The 16,570-nt window shown below is 33.9% G+C and overlaps 1 protein-coding gene across 1 annotated transcript in view; it reads right to left on the bottom strand.

The window, feature by feature from the left end:
• LOC111056761 (guanylate cyclase soluble subunit beta-1) overlaps positions 1-15,181 on the bottom strand; it is a 66,777-nt gene extending 51,596 nt beyond the window's left edge. Inside the window, exons 1-5 of the mRNA XM_039438872.1 lie at positions 14,938-15,181; positions 8,149-8,222; positions 3,924-4,024; positions 2,656-2,774; positions 1,105-1,260 (exon numbers count right to left, since the gene is read on the bottom strand). Of these exons, the coding sequence (XP_039294806.1) occupies positions 1,105-1,260; positions 2,656-2,774; positions 3,924-4,024; positions 8,149-8,222; positions 14,938-14,940 (453 nt within the window). The 5' untranslated portion in view covers positions 14,941-15,181. The remainder of the gene's footprint in view (positions 1-1,104; positions 1,261-2,655; positions 2,775-3,923; positions 4,025-8,148; positions 8,223-14,937) is intronic.
• Positions 15,182-16,570: the final 1,389 nt, after the last annotated feature.

The raw sequence follows: 16,570 nt of genomic DNA, 5'->3' as shown, positions 1-16,570 counted from the left end.
GATGAAATATTTTGTTAATTAATTATCAATTTTACTTTGCTGAAAAATAATCTGGCAACAGAGCAAAGCGAGAAAGATATAGTGCTATCTGCTTTGTTGCACGATAGACAAGTATAGCAACAGTATTGACAATCATTTACTGCCATTATGAAGCTGAACTCACTATAGATTGTGACATTGGGCCATATGAATAAAGTTGAGCATTTGCTTATACTTCTAAAATATGGAGCTTTTGCTTCATTTTCTATGGATAAACGTGAGCAAAACCTTTTGCTCATGCTCATCAAAAAAATAGTTTGAGCATTTGCTCAAGAGTAAAAGCTTTTGCTCGAAATTGTATGAATAAACAAGGGCATTTGCTCAAACTTTTGAAGCAAATGCTTCAAAAAAGGTGAGTCCAGTCTAGAGCAGCTTATCACCTTTTGCTCATAGTAAAATGGCTCAACTAATTTATATGAGGACGAGGAAACTATACCAGATACGATCACAACCAATAGTTGAGAACTATAAAACTCTTTTTAGATTCAACCATGATATATATCACCATTATCCCTACATAAGAATGAATACAAAAGGTAGCTGATGTACCTGATATAAAGATAGCCATCACAAAATAGGAAATAGGCATTTAAGAAGATGAGAGTGTAGACGATTATAAGAAGGCTATTGGTATTATAGGAATATGCTGAAGATTATTATAGAGATGACATTTTTTCACGCTATTATTTCAAAATTCTAAACTCAACTAACCTGAAACTCTATTCATAAATAGAAAACAGAGCAGACGACGCAAACACAAGCGGTGCACCCTATGCCCTACTTGCATATTTAGCGCTTCCGTGAGCTATAAAAACAAAGTAAGGCTACAGAAGCGAATCAGCTGATGAAACATCTTTAAAATACGTGAGCATTTGCTCCAGAGTTTAGGAGCATAAGGTAAGAGTATAAGACGAAGCTTATTCATATTAAAATGAGCAATTGCTTTTGCTTCTACCTTTTGCTTATCCGCAAAACCTTATGCTCCATGCTCTTGCTCATGAGAATTTGCTCTGGTTTTATTCATATGGGCCATTGAGTTTGACCTAGCGTGTGATCTTGACTGACCTTGACAATGCCGATGACAATGTGTTCAAGGCCTGGCCGATCTGAGTAGTAGTGCAGCACTAGAGCGCCATCTTCCGGCCGTTCTGTGCATCTGAAGGAAGGAGCGCGCATGCCCGGGTAGATGGTGCTCAAATGGTCGTGAAGTGCGTCCAAATTCTGACACAAAATTTATCACAAAAATAAATTATAAAAAATACAAAATTCATTTTTTTTGACACAAAAATTACCAATTTTAACCATACTGTAGAACCATTACGATGATTTTATTATTGTCAGTGTTGTTGTCAAGGTGATATTTATTTATTTATCACATTGTATACAAATACCTAACATGAGGAAAGGCACAACAGGCTCATGCCCAAAACTGTCCCATTTCCAATTTATACTATACTGTCCAAATCAAAATTTTGGTTATGTCACTTTCACTTTTCAAAATACAATTTGCACTCTTCAATACTCAGATAAATGAGTAAATATATTGTGGCGAGGATTGGTATATCTATTTATAGGAAGGTAGGATCTTATTTTGGTATATTTCTATTATGGCTAGTACATCCTATTCGGCTCTCCTTGATATTTTGGTACATCCACATTGTATGAAAACAAGTTGCACAGCAGACGTAACAAAGGTATGCCAAGGAACAGGTAGGTGGACCAAGTGATGGATGACCTGAGAAAGATGGGGGTGAGAGGATGGAAAGAAAGATCCATGAGCAGAGAAGAATGGAGGCGTGTTGTGGAGGAGGCCAGGGTTCACCTAGGGCTGTAGCGCCGGATAAAAAGAAAAAGAAAGATATTGAATGAAAACAGTAGTGTAGATGACAATCATTATTGTGGAGGAGAATAGTGTGGTACAGTACATCCATATTGAAAAAGATGAAATCATAACCTTATTTTAGACACTTGTAAAGTTATGTCAATCTGGGAGAGAAAGAGTGCAAGGTATCCTTCGTTCTTCTCTCCCGATCTGTTCATTTTGAAAGAAGTTTATTAATTTATTTACATTTTATAATGCACAAATCATATACTTGGTCAGAAAAGTACCAACAGCCTGACCCAAAAGTTTGGAGTTTAGAAGATGAGTGATAGACAAAGATGAGGAATAGGAGAATGATGAAGATCAATTCAATTTATAATAACATCTGGCAAGCAGACAAGGAATGAGTCACACAAAAATAATAATCATACAAATGAAACAGATAAAAACATTGAAAACAGATCATTTAGCGCTGAAAAAATTCGTCAATAGAGTTGTAAGCCTTATCAATGAATTTGATTTTCAACAACACTTTCCTATCATATTCAATTAGATAGGATCTCCTAAATTGAGTAGATGTAGATAACAGTATGATGAAGAAGGGCAAACTAGAGTGCGTTGAAGGAGGAAGATCAAAAGAGAAAGGATGACTAGAGGAAGGAGAAAAATTAGAAGAAGTAGGATGACAGAGAGAAGATGGAGACTAGAAGGAGGAACAAAAGAAAGTCTAGGAGAATGTGGAGGAGAAGTACTAGGAGAACAAAGTAGAAACATCAATCATAGATCTTACTGACCTGTAAGAAATCTCTGGGTGTAGCTCCTAGCACCTGAAGAATTTTGTCGTACCCTGAGTCTTGGCAGAACTCGAAGAACATTTTTCCGAAAAGTTCCAGAATCATATTTGCTGGTATGTCTGCGAAAAATAAATTTAAATTGGTTTCCTCAGTAATTTCGACACGTGTTAAAATCTCACCTCAGCTATAGATTCTTTGAAATATTCTTTATTCGTTTATTCATAATTTATTTGTTTATTATTGATTATCATAGTTTCAATGATTATAAACGATATTACATTATAATCAATTCATCATTAATAGCATATTCTTTTGTACAATAATTTATAATTTTATTCTTCTGATTGTATGTATGAATTTGTACAAATTTGTATAATCATAGCTACAGGCAAATATAAAAATAATACGGGAGAGAGCAACAGACTCAACCCAAAACTGTTCCTTCCTCGAATTTTGATGAAAAGCATTACCATTGATGAATGATCAATGGTTTGATGAAAAATTTGATCATTTATAGTAATGTTGTTCTTGGAACACAATAAAAGTAATCACCTACCCTCCTTCATTTCATCAAATCACAACTAGTTTCAAGGTTTCAACTCATATGATCCATTCCCAAGTTTAAATAGAGAGAAGTGAATATAAATCATTCAACTCGTAAGATCCATTTTCAAGTTTAAATAGAGAGAAGTGAATATAAATCATTCATATGACCATTTATTACATAAAATATATTTTGTATTATATCATATTCATCTCTAGTAATGTTTTCTCTTTCCTGTAGTCATCTCTAGTTGAAGGTTAAGAGAAAGCTGCTGTTTCATTCAAACAATCTTCATAAAACTTAAGTACGTGGTTCAAAACTGTATTAATTCTTGTACTAAAGTTGTATAGACTTTAGTGAGGTCCACGTTATAATGACAGTATTTTTTCAACTTTGGTTTTGCTATCCTTGTCTATCATTCGACAAAGCCGGTGTACCCTTTTCTAGGTCCACAACGATGCCAATTATGTTTTTGACGGTGTAGAAGAAATGTTACTGGGCATTAATTGTAGAAGCCTGATAATTGAGAATCTCAAATCAAACTTTGCATAGATGGGGCGGAGCTCCTGAAAATTTTACAGATATGAGACTTGTGGTAGTTGATAGAGCTTATCGATGACTATTTCAGCATATAATTAATTGATGCAGAGAATCGGCATCGCTATTCTCCTATCTTTATCCACCGCACTATATAAACTTGTACTAATATTCTTGAGCAACTTACTGAGAATATTGACAGCAGATCCAATAAGGCTGTACGTGATATCGTCCTCGTAAATTTGTCGAACTAAGAATTGGCCTTCCATTGAAATGTCTGCTGCTTTCCTGAAAATGATTTGTAGTTTACATGAGTAAATAGCATTGAAAATGGAATTCGAATAGTTGAATGCAATATTAGCTGAATCCAGGAAGTCTTATGAGCTGGGGAGTTTATTAGAGAAATAATATTTGTGGATTGGAAATGGTTGTAGACTGAAGAACTACCACCAACACAAAATAAAATTATCACTAACAGAAAATAAGTACTAAATAATCAATGAAATAGTGATAAGTAATGTATAGTCAGACCCTGACGTACTGATTCATCTCCTGACGCACGCAATGCAGCTTCTTCCAGTAGTATTTTCAAAGTATAAGTAATGAAAACACAAAAGTAAAACAGGTAATGAAGAATAAAGTATGACAAAATGAAGTACCATTGTTTTTTATCTTTTATGTCATGGAGAATCAAGCTTCTATAACCCTTGAAGATTGATTTTTAATTAGAATCTTATTGTTTAGATCAATGATTACTGACTCTTTCAATTTTGAAAGACACAAAACTATTTAATACTGTAGTCGTTTATTCAGAGAAAAGTATTCTATAGGAGACAGTTACTAAAGCCGTGTCCACACTGAGCAAATGTTCGGCAAACATGTTTGTTGAGGAGTTCAGGGACAAACATTTTGAAAAGTTTGGAAAATCATTGTTTGTCAAACAAAAAAATCTGGTGTGGCGCACGCACACAACTTTCCTTGCCATTATGAAAATTTATCACCTGATGCTAGTGTTCCCGCGCATCTCAAGTCTACTATTCAAAGATCCAAGCCAGCTGGTGACAGGACAATAAGGCTGGAGACACACGAAGTTTGCTATCTCTTCATAGTGAATGAATTAATAGAATCAACAGTTGCCAACAGTTTGTAATTGAAATAATCACATTTTCTCGAATTTCGAGCTTATTTTCAATTTAAGGTGAAAATGTTACTGAACATCAATTGAAGAGATTTTCATGTTGAATCTTTTCCACTTGGATTTTTTTGTTTAAATTGTATCTAAAGCCTAATAATTGGGAATCTAAAATCAAACTTTGCATTGATGGGGCGGAGCTCCTGAAATTTTCACAGATATTTGTGTACAGAGACTTGTGGCAGCTGATAGAGCTTATCAATGACTATTTTAGGTATAAATTTCATCAAAATCGTTGGAGCCATTTTCGAGAAAATCGCGAAAAACCCTGTTTTTGACAAAATTTCCACCATTTTATCCGCCATATTCAATTGCATTAGATCGACATTGTTCGTGTCGGACCTTAATTGTAACCTTAATTGGACCTTGATTGTAAGGACCTTAAGTTCCGAATTTCAAGTCGTTCCGTTAATTGGGAGATAAGATATCGTATACACAGACACACATACACTCATACACACACACACACACACACACCACACACACACACATACACTCATACACACACACACACCACACACACACACACACACACCACACACACACCACACACACACACACAACACACACACACACACACACACCACACACACACACACATACAGACCAATACCCAAAAACCACTTTTTTGGACTCAGGGGACCTTGAAACGTATAGAAATTTAGAAATTGGGGTACCTTAATTTTTTTCGGAAAGCAATACTTTCCTTACCTATGGTAATAGGGCAAGGAAAGTAAAATTACTGTCTTACCAAACATTTTCAGTGTTCACAGCTGTAAAAAATAAAACCTGTTCTTCCCACTTATAATTATTTTGTTTGGTGACGCGTCCATACTGGCCACGGACAAACATTGTTTGTCAAAAATAATAAAATTTGCCCAAAATTTTTCAACAAACATGTTTGTAGAACAATGTGGACAACGGTTTACTGTGTTCAACAGTATTCAATGTGGACACGGCTTTTAAAGTTACTCAGACTCAACTGCAATAATATTTCTTGTGTTAATTGGTAAAACTTACTTTATCTCTTCCCATTTTTCTTCACCGAAAGTTTTCAGCACCAGCAGTTCCAAAGCGTAGTTGACGAATCCATACTGCAAAAGAAAAATATATTTTATCAGGATGAAACACTATCTTTCTTTCTCTTTCATCACATCTTTTTCTCTCATCGAAGAGATCAAGTCTCTCTAATCGAGGGACTCTAATCTGAAGTTTAATCAAATCTAATCGTGGGTGAAATGTTAGAGAGAGGGCCGACTGCTCCCTAACTTCACCCTTCAAGGCAAAGTGAGCAATATTCAGTAAAGACAGCAATTCATTTCATCTCTCTCTAATACTAATGAGATCAGCTCAATTCCTAGTGATTAGTTCCTAACAACCAATGTAATCAGCCTTTTTCTTGTATCTTAAAAAGAGACAAGAGATAGTCCAGCATCACATTCTTCAATTTCAATTCTATTTCTAAAAAATGACAACAATGCTCTCCTATGAAATCTGCAGACTTTAAAACATGAATCCCACTATAGTTTTTCTAAAATTATGAGTTAATCCTTGATTTTATGAGAAATGATACTTCACAAAAATTGTAGAAAATTAAATTTTGCATTTTTTTTTTGCTCAACATTATTTCACGATATCTTCAACGGTGGTGAGGCGATTTCATTCGAAGTTGAGCTGAAGCGTTGAAGAGACTCACGATGGTAGTTCCATTTTCTGACGCTAGATAGCGCCACCGTTCACTTTCTCAAATTCAGCTTGTTTTCAGAGCGTGAGTGAGCCAAGCTACCAATTTCACGCCAATCTGTACCGAAGAGCGTGATGAAAAGGAAGAGATATATTATACTTTGGGCAGAGAAACGAAGAGAAGGAAGAAAATCCAGGAAAAGAAGAAAGAGAAAGGAAGAGAATTCAGGAAAAGAAGAAAGAGAAAGGAAGAGAATTGAGGGAAAGAAGAAAGAGAAAGGAAGAGAATTTGGGAAAAGGAGGAAGAGAATAATTGGGAAGTGAAAGTAATAAGATTGGCTTTTGGTGTATCAGAGTGGGACAAAGATAGTGAAGATGAGATTTGTTTGATGAGAAATCAAACTAAACAGGGACAAACTGAGGAAGAAATAGTGGAAGAGAGACTGATTTTCTTGTGAGATTAGAGGAGTTTTCGAACTAAAGCTTTACAAAGAATTATTGAGCAGAAATGAGAAAGTAATGATTTTCGTTTTGATATGGATTTCCTTTTAATTAACTTTTGTTGTTCAATAAGCATAGATTCAGTCCAATATCTCTAGTTACTTCCAAGAGCTTATTAAATAAGCTTACTTACATATTTTGTAAGCTCACTTTGAATATTATTGTAGGAAGTGTGGAGAAGTTAGAATTTGATAAATAATAGATTACACCTTGAAAGGGAGAAATAAAAAAAAAAAAAGAAATTTGGGCTTCCAGGTGCACGAGATTGATATTTTTAGAATCTATGTTCAAAATTTGGAGATCTAAATCATTCCCGTTTTTCCGGTATGCAATCCACAAGTTGGCATGTTTTGATGCGAACAAACACAACCCACTCTCTCTTATTATATAGAAGAAGAAGATATCTTACCTCTATTTCATTCATCCAAATAAAATGATAGTATATTACTGCAGAATACTTTATTCAATTCTAGAAGCATAAACTGATTCTGTTTCATAAACTATTTGTTAAAACGTTCAGCACCATGGATATTGCCCAAGTAGTTCCAAGACTATCCACCAGGTTTTGTGATAAACGCAGTACTATGAGGTTTGAGGTTAGATTCTATTATACTCTGAAAATTGAATTTGAGTAATTTATAATATCTTATTTGTATTTCATTCATCCAAATGATATGATAGTATCTTATTGAAAAATACTTTATTCAATTCTAGAAGCATAAACTGATTCTGTTTCATAAACTATTTTGTAAACCCGTTCATATCAAATCAGAATCAGCTGTTATTCAAGGTCATTTTACAGCCCTAGGGCCGTAAAGTTTTACGGGCCTGGTCGGAAAACAATCACTTTCGGCCACCATATGACGCACGTAAACCAGCTCATTACATCCAAGTGTGGCGAAAACAATTTAATACTGTAGTCGAATATGCAGGAAAAGTATTCTATAGAAGACAGTGTTACTAAGAATATTATTCTTAAACCCAACTCCGATAACTTATTATTAGAATATTTCTCGTGTTAGTTACTAAAACTTACTTTATCTCTTCCCATTTTTCTTCACCGAAAGTTTTCAGCACCAGCAGTTCCAAAGCGTAGTTGACGAATCCATACTGCAAATGAAAATATATTTTATCAGGATGAAACACTATCATTCTTTCTCTTTCATCACATCTTTTTCTCTCGTCGAAGAGATCTAGTCTCTCTAATCGAGTGACTCTAATCTGAAGTTTAATCGAATCTAATCGTGGGTGAAATGTTAGAGAGAGTGCCGGCTCCCTAACTTCACCATTCAAGGCGAAGTGAGCTGTCTTCAGTAGAGACAGCAATTCATTTCATCTCTCTCTGATACTAATGAGCTCTGTTTAATTCCTAACAACCAATGTAATTAGAATTTTTCTTGTATCTCGAAAAAGAGACAAAAGTTAGTCCGGCATCACATTTTTCAATTTTAATTCTATTTAAATCGAATCCATGTATGGTCGAATAAGCAATCGAGGGAAAATGCTTAACGTTTAAAAAGTCAATATGCATTGAACGAGAAGTAGGCCTACATTATAAAGCTCTCTTCAATGAGAAGCACGTTTCAAAGTCAGCTTCTGATTAAGATCGGTTTGCTATTTTTGCTTGCTATTATTTAATGATAATATCATTGCACATAGCAAATAACCAATTATGTAACACTAATTATTTAATTATTATTTTAACAACATTTTCTAATCTACGCTGTTACCAAATTGTTTGTAGGTTGTGCAGAAATATGATGGACTACCAGAGTATTTTTAGTCTTAATCATGAAAATATATTTCATCAATTGTCTTAGAATTCTTTATTGTCATTAAACACACAGTGCAAAAACATAGTCATCAGAAAACATAAAACATAAAACAGTCACACAGACAAATACAAAATAAAGCGTTTCACAGAAGTCAATATGGAGTCGGAACACACATCACAATAAACTTCAACAAAAAATGAGTTCTATACATAAATGATACATAAATAGATATAGCCTATGAATATATTTAAACATTGGAAAATCGTAAAAAAGAAAGGCCATACTCAAATCATGCCATTCTTGGAGTGAATATAGTGGTTTGGATTTCAGGAGCTTGTACATTATAGTTTTAAATTTTCTAAAACTAACATTTCTAGCATCCAATGATAACTTATTGAATAATTTTATACTCATATAATCAAAGTTCATTTGAGTCTTAGTCAATCTTGCCTGCGTTACCTGCAGCTGATACCTTTTTCTTGTGATGTGACTATGAATATCGCTTCTTTGCATTAATTAAAATCTTGATAATATCACTCGAAAGATCAATTACAAAGTTTTTTTTGTCTCAATCATGAAAATATATTTCATCAATTGTTTTGATAACATATCTCGAAAGATCAAATTACAAATAATTACTTTATATTACCCATTTTCAAAATATTATTTTAGTCACGGCTAGTTTCGGTCGATTCTTGCCATTGTCAAGTGTGAAAATGATTCTTTTTGGCACTTTATGAATGAAATATTTTGTAAGTAGAAGTGATCATTATTAACACAAATCAACAATATTACATCAGATATATTACCTAGATAACTTGAATTAAATTATCTGTTGAAGAAGGCAATATAAAAGAAAAAATGACAACAATGCTCTCCTATGAGATCTGCAGACTTTTTAATATTCTTTCCGAAGAATGGACATTGATATGTCCAAAGCTTCGCCAATTTATGTAGATGCATAACATATAATTATCTATAGTTATTATATTACAAATTACTTTTCCATATCATATACAGTTCAATAATTATTTTCTTAGTCTATGTAAATTCATCTATAATTTTGATGTATTGTAAGCTATTGTATATAAGTGTATAAGCCAGTATATATTGTAATCTACATAAATAAAGTACTCAATCAATCAATCAATCAATCAAACTTCAAAACATGAATCCCACTATAGTTTTTTCTAAAATAATTATGAGTTAATCATTCGTTTTATGAAAAATGATACTCAAAAGAATTGTGGAAAATTAAATTTTGCATTTTTCTTGTTCAACATTATTTCACGATGTCTTCAACGGTGGTGAGGCGATTTTATTCGAAGTTGAGCTGAAGCGTTGAAACTCACGTTGGTAGTTCCATTTTCTGACGCTAGATAGCGCCACCGTTCACTTTCTCAAATTCAGCTTGTTTCCAGAGCGTCAGTGAGCCAAGCTACCAATTTCACGCCAATCTGTACCGAAGAGCTTGATGAAAAGGAAGAGATATATTATACTTTGGAAGAGAAGGAAGAAAATTCAGGAAAAGAAGAAAGAGAAAGGAAGAGAATTCAGGAAAAGAGAAAGAGAAAGGAAGAGAATTCAGGGAAAGAAGAAAGAGAAAGGAAGAGAATTCAGGAAAAGGAGGAAGAGTATAATTGGGAAGTGAAAGTAATAAGATTCGGTTTTGATGTATCAGAGTGGGACGAAGATAGTGAAGATGAGATTTGTTTGATGAGAAATCAAACTAAACAGGGACAAACTGAGGAAGAAATAGTGGAAGAGAGACTGATTTTCTTGTGAGATTAGAGGAGTTTTCGAACTAAAGCTTTACAAAGAATTATTGAGCAGAAATGAGAAAGTAATGATTTTCGTTTTGATATGGATTTCCTTTTAATTAACTTTTGTTGTTCAATAAGCATAGATTCAGTCCAATATCTCTAGTTACTTCCAAGAGCTTATTAAATAAGCTTACTTACATATTTTGTAAGCTCACTTTGAATATTATTGTAGGAAGTGTGGAGAAGTTAGAATTTGATAAATAATAGATTACAGCTTGAAAGGGAGAAATTAAAAAAAAAGAAAGAGAATAAGCGAGGAAGAGAAGTGAGAAGGAGATTTAATTGAGTGTAATTAATTGGATTTATTAAGGTGGAGTTGGGATTCCCGGTCTTCTCTGCTACACAACAAGAGAGAGCGAGAGAGAGAGAGAGAGAGAGAGAGATTGATTGATTAATTGAGCGCTTTATTTATGCAAATTACAATATATACTAGAGAGAGGGAGAGAGAAGAGATAGTGAGAAAGAGTGATAAAGCTATTGAATTAGATTGGAGAGAGATAGATAAGTGTGCTGCATCCATTTTAACCTGGAGGGCGAAGTATATATATATATATAGCGAGAGAGAGAGATTGAGAAAGAGTGATAGAGAGAGAGAGTAAGAGAGAAGGGAGACTAATTTTGTAAGATGCACTATGGAGGAGTTGAAATTCCACGAAGAATCAAGTTAAAAAGTGAGAAATTAACGGAGGGGAGTAGGAACAAGACTTTGTTTTGAGGTTAGAAGGGTGGAAAGGGGTTAAACTGTGGGTAGGAGGAGGAGGGGTGAATACGTGGTCAAGCTGAGTAGTAAAGTGGGTTTATGGCTTAAACTGTGGTCGGAGAAAATCCTATACGCTTGTCTGATTCAATGTATGTTTCTAAAATGTGTCCAAACTAATTCTATCCGGCTACGTCAAGATTCACTGCTAATAAGATTTCTACAAGTTTTATTTCTCTCAAATTTTCCGATACTCTTGTCTTCTTGCCTTTACACTGATGTCTAATTTCTCCTTTTTATTTTTCTGATTTCTCATCAATTTTCTCTAGAAATTACAGTGTTTTCATTGCACTGTCTAGTGTTCTTATGTCTCTGCAATTCGTTGAATTTTTGCCTCTTCAAAAAAATCTTATAAAACTTGAATTTTTAAAAACACTTATGAAGTGACAATGCTCTTACTATTAGTAGTGACATTAGAGTAAGTTTCTACAGTCTGATGATGACCCACACCAGGTCGAAACGATCGTCATTACCAATAAAACACTTAACCTATTTCAGACTATGTGTTATATAAATTTGGGAGAGGAATTGCACAAGGTCACCTTATTTTTTATCTGCCTATAATTTTGATAATGTACTTACTGTATAAATGAATAAAGTAAGTGCATTTTCACTTTATAAGTGTTTTTAAATTTCAAGTTTTATTTAATTAGTGAAAAAGTATGAATATGCAATAGAGAAATTCCTGTACATTATTTATGAAAAGTTGCTGATTTTCTAATTCATGAACCTTTTCGGGTTTGGAATGACAGATTAGAAAAAAATATTAGATATAGTCAAGTAACAAGACATAAGTTAGCTTTTTCAAGTTTATACAACTATTGTGTTTTTCAAATAAAAATGAAATTAACAAGTATAATACGCGTATTACATTGGTTTGTTCAATTATAGAAAGTTACTTGTATCCTTATTATATATCTATATATATAAAAATGTTATGTTGGTTTGTGTGTAATGCAAAAACTCCAAAAGTACTGGACCGATTGAGTTGAAATTTTAACATGATATAAAATCCGCATCAAGGATGGTTTTTATCTACTTTTTACAATTTTCAGGGGCGCTACGCTCGCCCGAAAATTTTTAACTTTTTTGTTTATGGATTTTTCCGATTTTTGACTTCACATTCGGGGTCAGCTCGCGAAAATAAGTCGATTAAAAAAAAAAAAATTGACCGGGCTCGCAGGGTGGCCCGGGGGAGGGGGTGAAACTTTGGCCATTTTTGGCCAGATTTGAGCTGAGCGCTGCTGCAATCAAAGTGCAAAATCTGACCGCTAGATAGCGCGCATGTTTCAAAACGCAGCTTCAACAGGTTCGTGAGATATAGAGTACCGGTAAACTACACTCTTGATTACCGTATGTTTTCCGGTACAATTATTGGATTTCAATTACTTTCGCAATTCAGAACAAAGAAAGCATACCGATGCTTTTTTTTCGATAATAAATTCGTGTTTCAGTGCAAATAATCGTGTTATACAATAATATTTTTACATATATATTTACAATAATATATTACACATAACACAGATGTTCATAATTTATTTAACAAGCATAATATTTGTGGTTTCCCAACACATATTTTATATATAGTGGGGGCCACAGAAAAAAAATAAACATTCAATCACAATGTGCCACTGCGAAGCGTGGCAGGGTACAGCTAGTTTTTTATATAAAAGACAATTAAAGTATAGAAATATAGTAAGAATACTAGTGATTTTCTTCAATTGTACGTTTAAGTAGCTGCTCTATTAGAATACTTTATTGCTATATTTTGATACACTTCCACTTTTGAACGTACATTGAATTCGCTTCTGTATTTGAGATAACAATAATGGATAATTCTGAAACAGGTAACCTTTTTTATTTGGTTGATCGAATGATATACATAAACACCGATCAACATTTGCCAACTATTGGAAAAATGGAAGTATTAGGCTTAAATCACTTGAATCTCTTAAATAATTTAAAACACTCAAAATCACTCAAAAGATCACGTAATAATGGAAATACCCAAAATACTCCTATGACTTCTGAAATAAATTTATGAATCATACTCGAACAGGATTATTTATCTCCCTTGTATTCAGAGAATTTTAAGCTGGAAATCCATTTTGTTCATATTTTAAATACTTTCCTGAGGATTCTTCGATAATTGAGAGAGAAAGACGTTACTTATTCTTCCAGCTTCAGTAGGGAACGTAAATTATTAACAGTATCTTTTAATAAGACATCAACAACAAATTAATAACTAAACTTTTATGGAAAATACATCTCTCTCAAATTTGTCTCGATCATTCACAATATTATTCTAGTATTGTTCAACCTCTCTCAGTAGAAAAACAACAAAATAATCGTACAATTTATGTTTTTCTTAATTATTCAAATTATTGTGGAATTAGATTGATTTAACCTCTCCCGGTGGAAAAGCAACTGAATAATCTTTCAATGATTTTTATCATCAAGGCTGTAATCTCTATCATTCATAGAGAACTTCAACAATCGATTGGGATGAAACTAAAGAGAATTTAGAATCGAAATTGCATTTCTACCGAGTTTGAACCCATCACAGTTTTGGCAATTGATCATCCGCAAATAATCAATTCATCATCATAAATAATATATTTTTATCATCAATGTCAATTGTTCAGGGACTCACAATTTCTTCCGTGAATGTTAACACTCCAACCAAAAAATTCTCGTACCTGCCTCCTGCCTTCAATTTTCCAGTCTTCAGAATTTTCAATAATATTTCTCTCTAAAAACATGTCCAAACCTTCAATCTCAATAATTTTGTTAAAATCTATATTCTTTCTCTCCATTTCTGACGGTAATTTCTTCACTTCCTTCAATAGCTTGCTCCAGCCGTTAAAATGATTGTCACTTATAATATTATTATATCATTGCGAAAAGCTCGTTAACAATAGATTTTGTACATCCGAACATTAAAATTGATAACATACTGTAATTCACATCTATTCAAATTTTTGACGATAATCTCTACACTTCCTCCCATAACTTGTTCTCAATTACCTTCAAATCCCAGCTTTTTCAATCAGATTTTGCTCCAAAGATTCAATCTATCATTTATTTTGTGAACCAAAACATTACAATTTATTGCATATTTCACTTTTACTCGATATTTTTGACGATAACTCCTACACTTTTTACTATAACTTGTTCAGCTATTTCTTAAGTACCTTCAAATTTCAGTTTCATCAATAATATTTCGCTCCAAAACATCAGTCTACCATCAATTTTGTACACTAAAACATTATAATATTTAACACACAATATTCACATTTACTCACCATTTTGACGATAATTCCTACACTTTCTATCATAACTTGTCAAGCTATTCCTCACCTGCCTTCAAATTCCAGATTTATTAAAAAGATTTTGCTCCAAGAAGCCTGTCTACCATTGATTTTGTACACAAAAATACTGAGATTTAACACATAATTCACATTACTCACCATGTTTGACGATAATTTTTACACAGCCTTTCCAAACTTGTTACACTGGCTTCTTCACCTAGAAGGCATCATGTTTCCTTGTCCAAAATTACTCAAATTTTCACAAAAATCCAATGAATTTAAAATTTTTATAGATTTTTCTGATCCACAATATTTTCAAAGCTGATACTACGTGACTGTTGTTGAAAAATCAGTTACGGACGAAATTGAGACAACCACCCCCTTTGAATGTCCGTTCGCTACTGTTGGGCTCCGCGCAATCTCTTTGGGGTTCCAACCCCCTCTCCACGAATTTAGTCCCCCCACAACACCCCTCTGATAACAACGCCCCCTCAGGGGGAGGAGGAGGATGAGGAGGGTACATCGATCCCCGGTAGGTTGGCAAAACTGACTAGAGAGTGAGCTCAAGTATCATTTTCGGTTAGCCAACTACAACTCCAAACAGTACTACTGTATCGAGTAGTGTCTGTACTGTGTCTGTAGATTGTCTGCAGAGTATTTGAAGAATGCCTTTCAAATTAATATATTTTAATAGACTTTTACACAAAAGCCGGTCAAATTTTAACCCTGATTAATTTTATAATAGCCAATCAGAGAAGCCGTCTTCTCAAAAAGGTCTTTTCTGATTGGTTCTCGTGAAATTAATCACGATTAAAATGTAAGCGACTTTTGTGCAAACTTTCCCCTTATATCTGTAAAGTTTCTCTGTAAAAGTCAATTCACGCCGCCGTTGTATCAAGTAGTGTCTGTCTGTAGTCTGTACTGTGTCTGTAGATTGCCTGTAGAGTATTTGGAGAATGTCTGTATAATTTATTAGATTGATATCTTTGCAAATTTTCTCTGTATAAACTGTAGAGGTCCTGAGGAGGTCATTTCACACCGCCGCTATATCGAGTAGTGCCTGTCTGTAGTCTGCACTGTGTCTGTAGATTGTCTGTACAGTGTTTGAAGAATGTCTGAAATGAATATGTTCAATCTGTGTAAAGTCTCTCTGTTTATTACCTGTAAAGGTCATTCCGCATCGCCGCTGTATCGAGTAGGGTCTGTCTGTAGTCTGCACTGTGTCTGTAGATTGTCTGTAGAGTGTTTGAAGAATGTCTGAAATGAATATGTTCAATCTGTGTAAAGTCTCTCTGTTTATTACCTGTAAAGGTCATTCCACATCGCCGCTGTATCGAGTAGTGTCTGTCTGTAGTCTGCACTGTGTCTGTAGATTGTCTGTAGAGTGTTTGAAGAATGATTGATTAACATTAGGAGATACGTTGACTAAGTCTCTCAAAAGACACATATTTCAAGCTAGCTACGACGGTATGAAATAGGCTTAACACAGTAGCGTAGCCAGGATTTTGAAATGGTTTGGTGGGGGTTGGGGGACGTTACATAAATTTTGGGCCCACTATAGACTTCTCTTTGCGGAATTTGATTAGTGGGATTATCTTCAATTGTTGGGCATCTTTTTCGGGCTCATGAGCTCATGAGGGGGTTGTGATCTGGAAACTCCCCCTTCGCTACGCCACTGCTTAACAATATAACAATAGAATAGAATAGATGTCTATTTAATCAAGACAATTTTATAAAATACAATAGTTAAATTTTTATTTTTTCCAATTAAATGACAATAGAAAGTACCATA

This window comes from Nilaparvata lugens, chromosome 12, assembly GCF_014356525.2.
Source record: "Nilaparvata lugens isolate BPH chromosome 12, ASM1435652v1, whole genome shotgun sequence".
NCBI classification, from domain to species: domain Eukaryota; kingdom Metazoa; phylum Arthropoda; class Insecta; order Hemiptera; family Delphacidae; genus Nilaparvata; species Nilaparvata lugens.
This window is presented reverse-complemented; position numbering and strand designations above follow the sequence as displayed.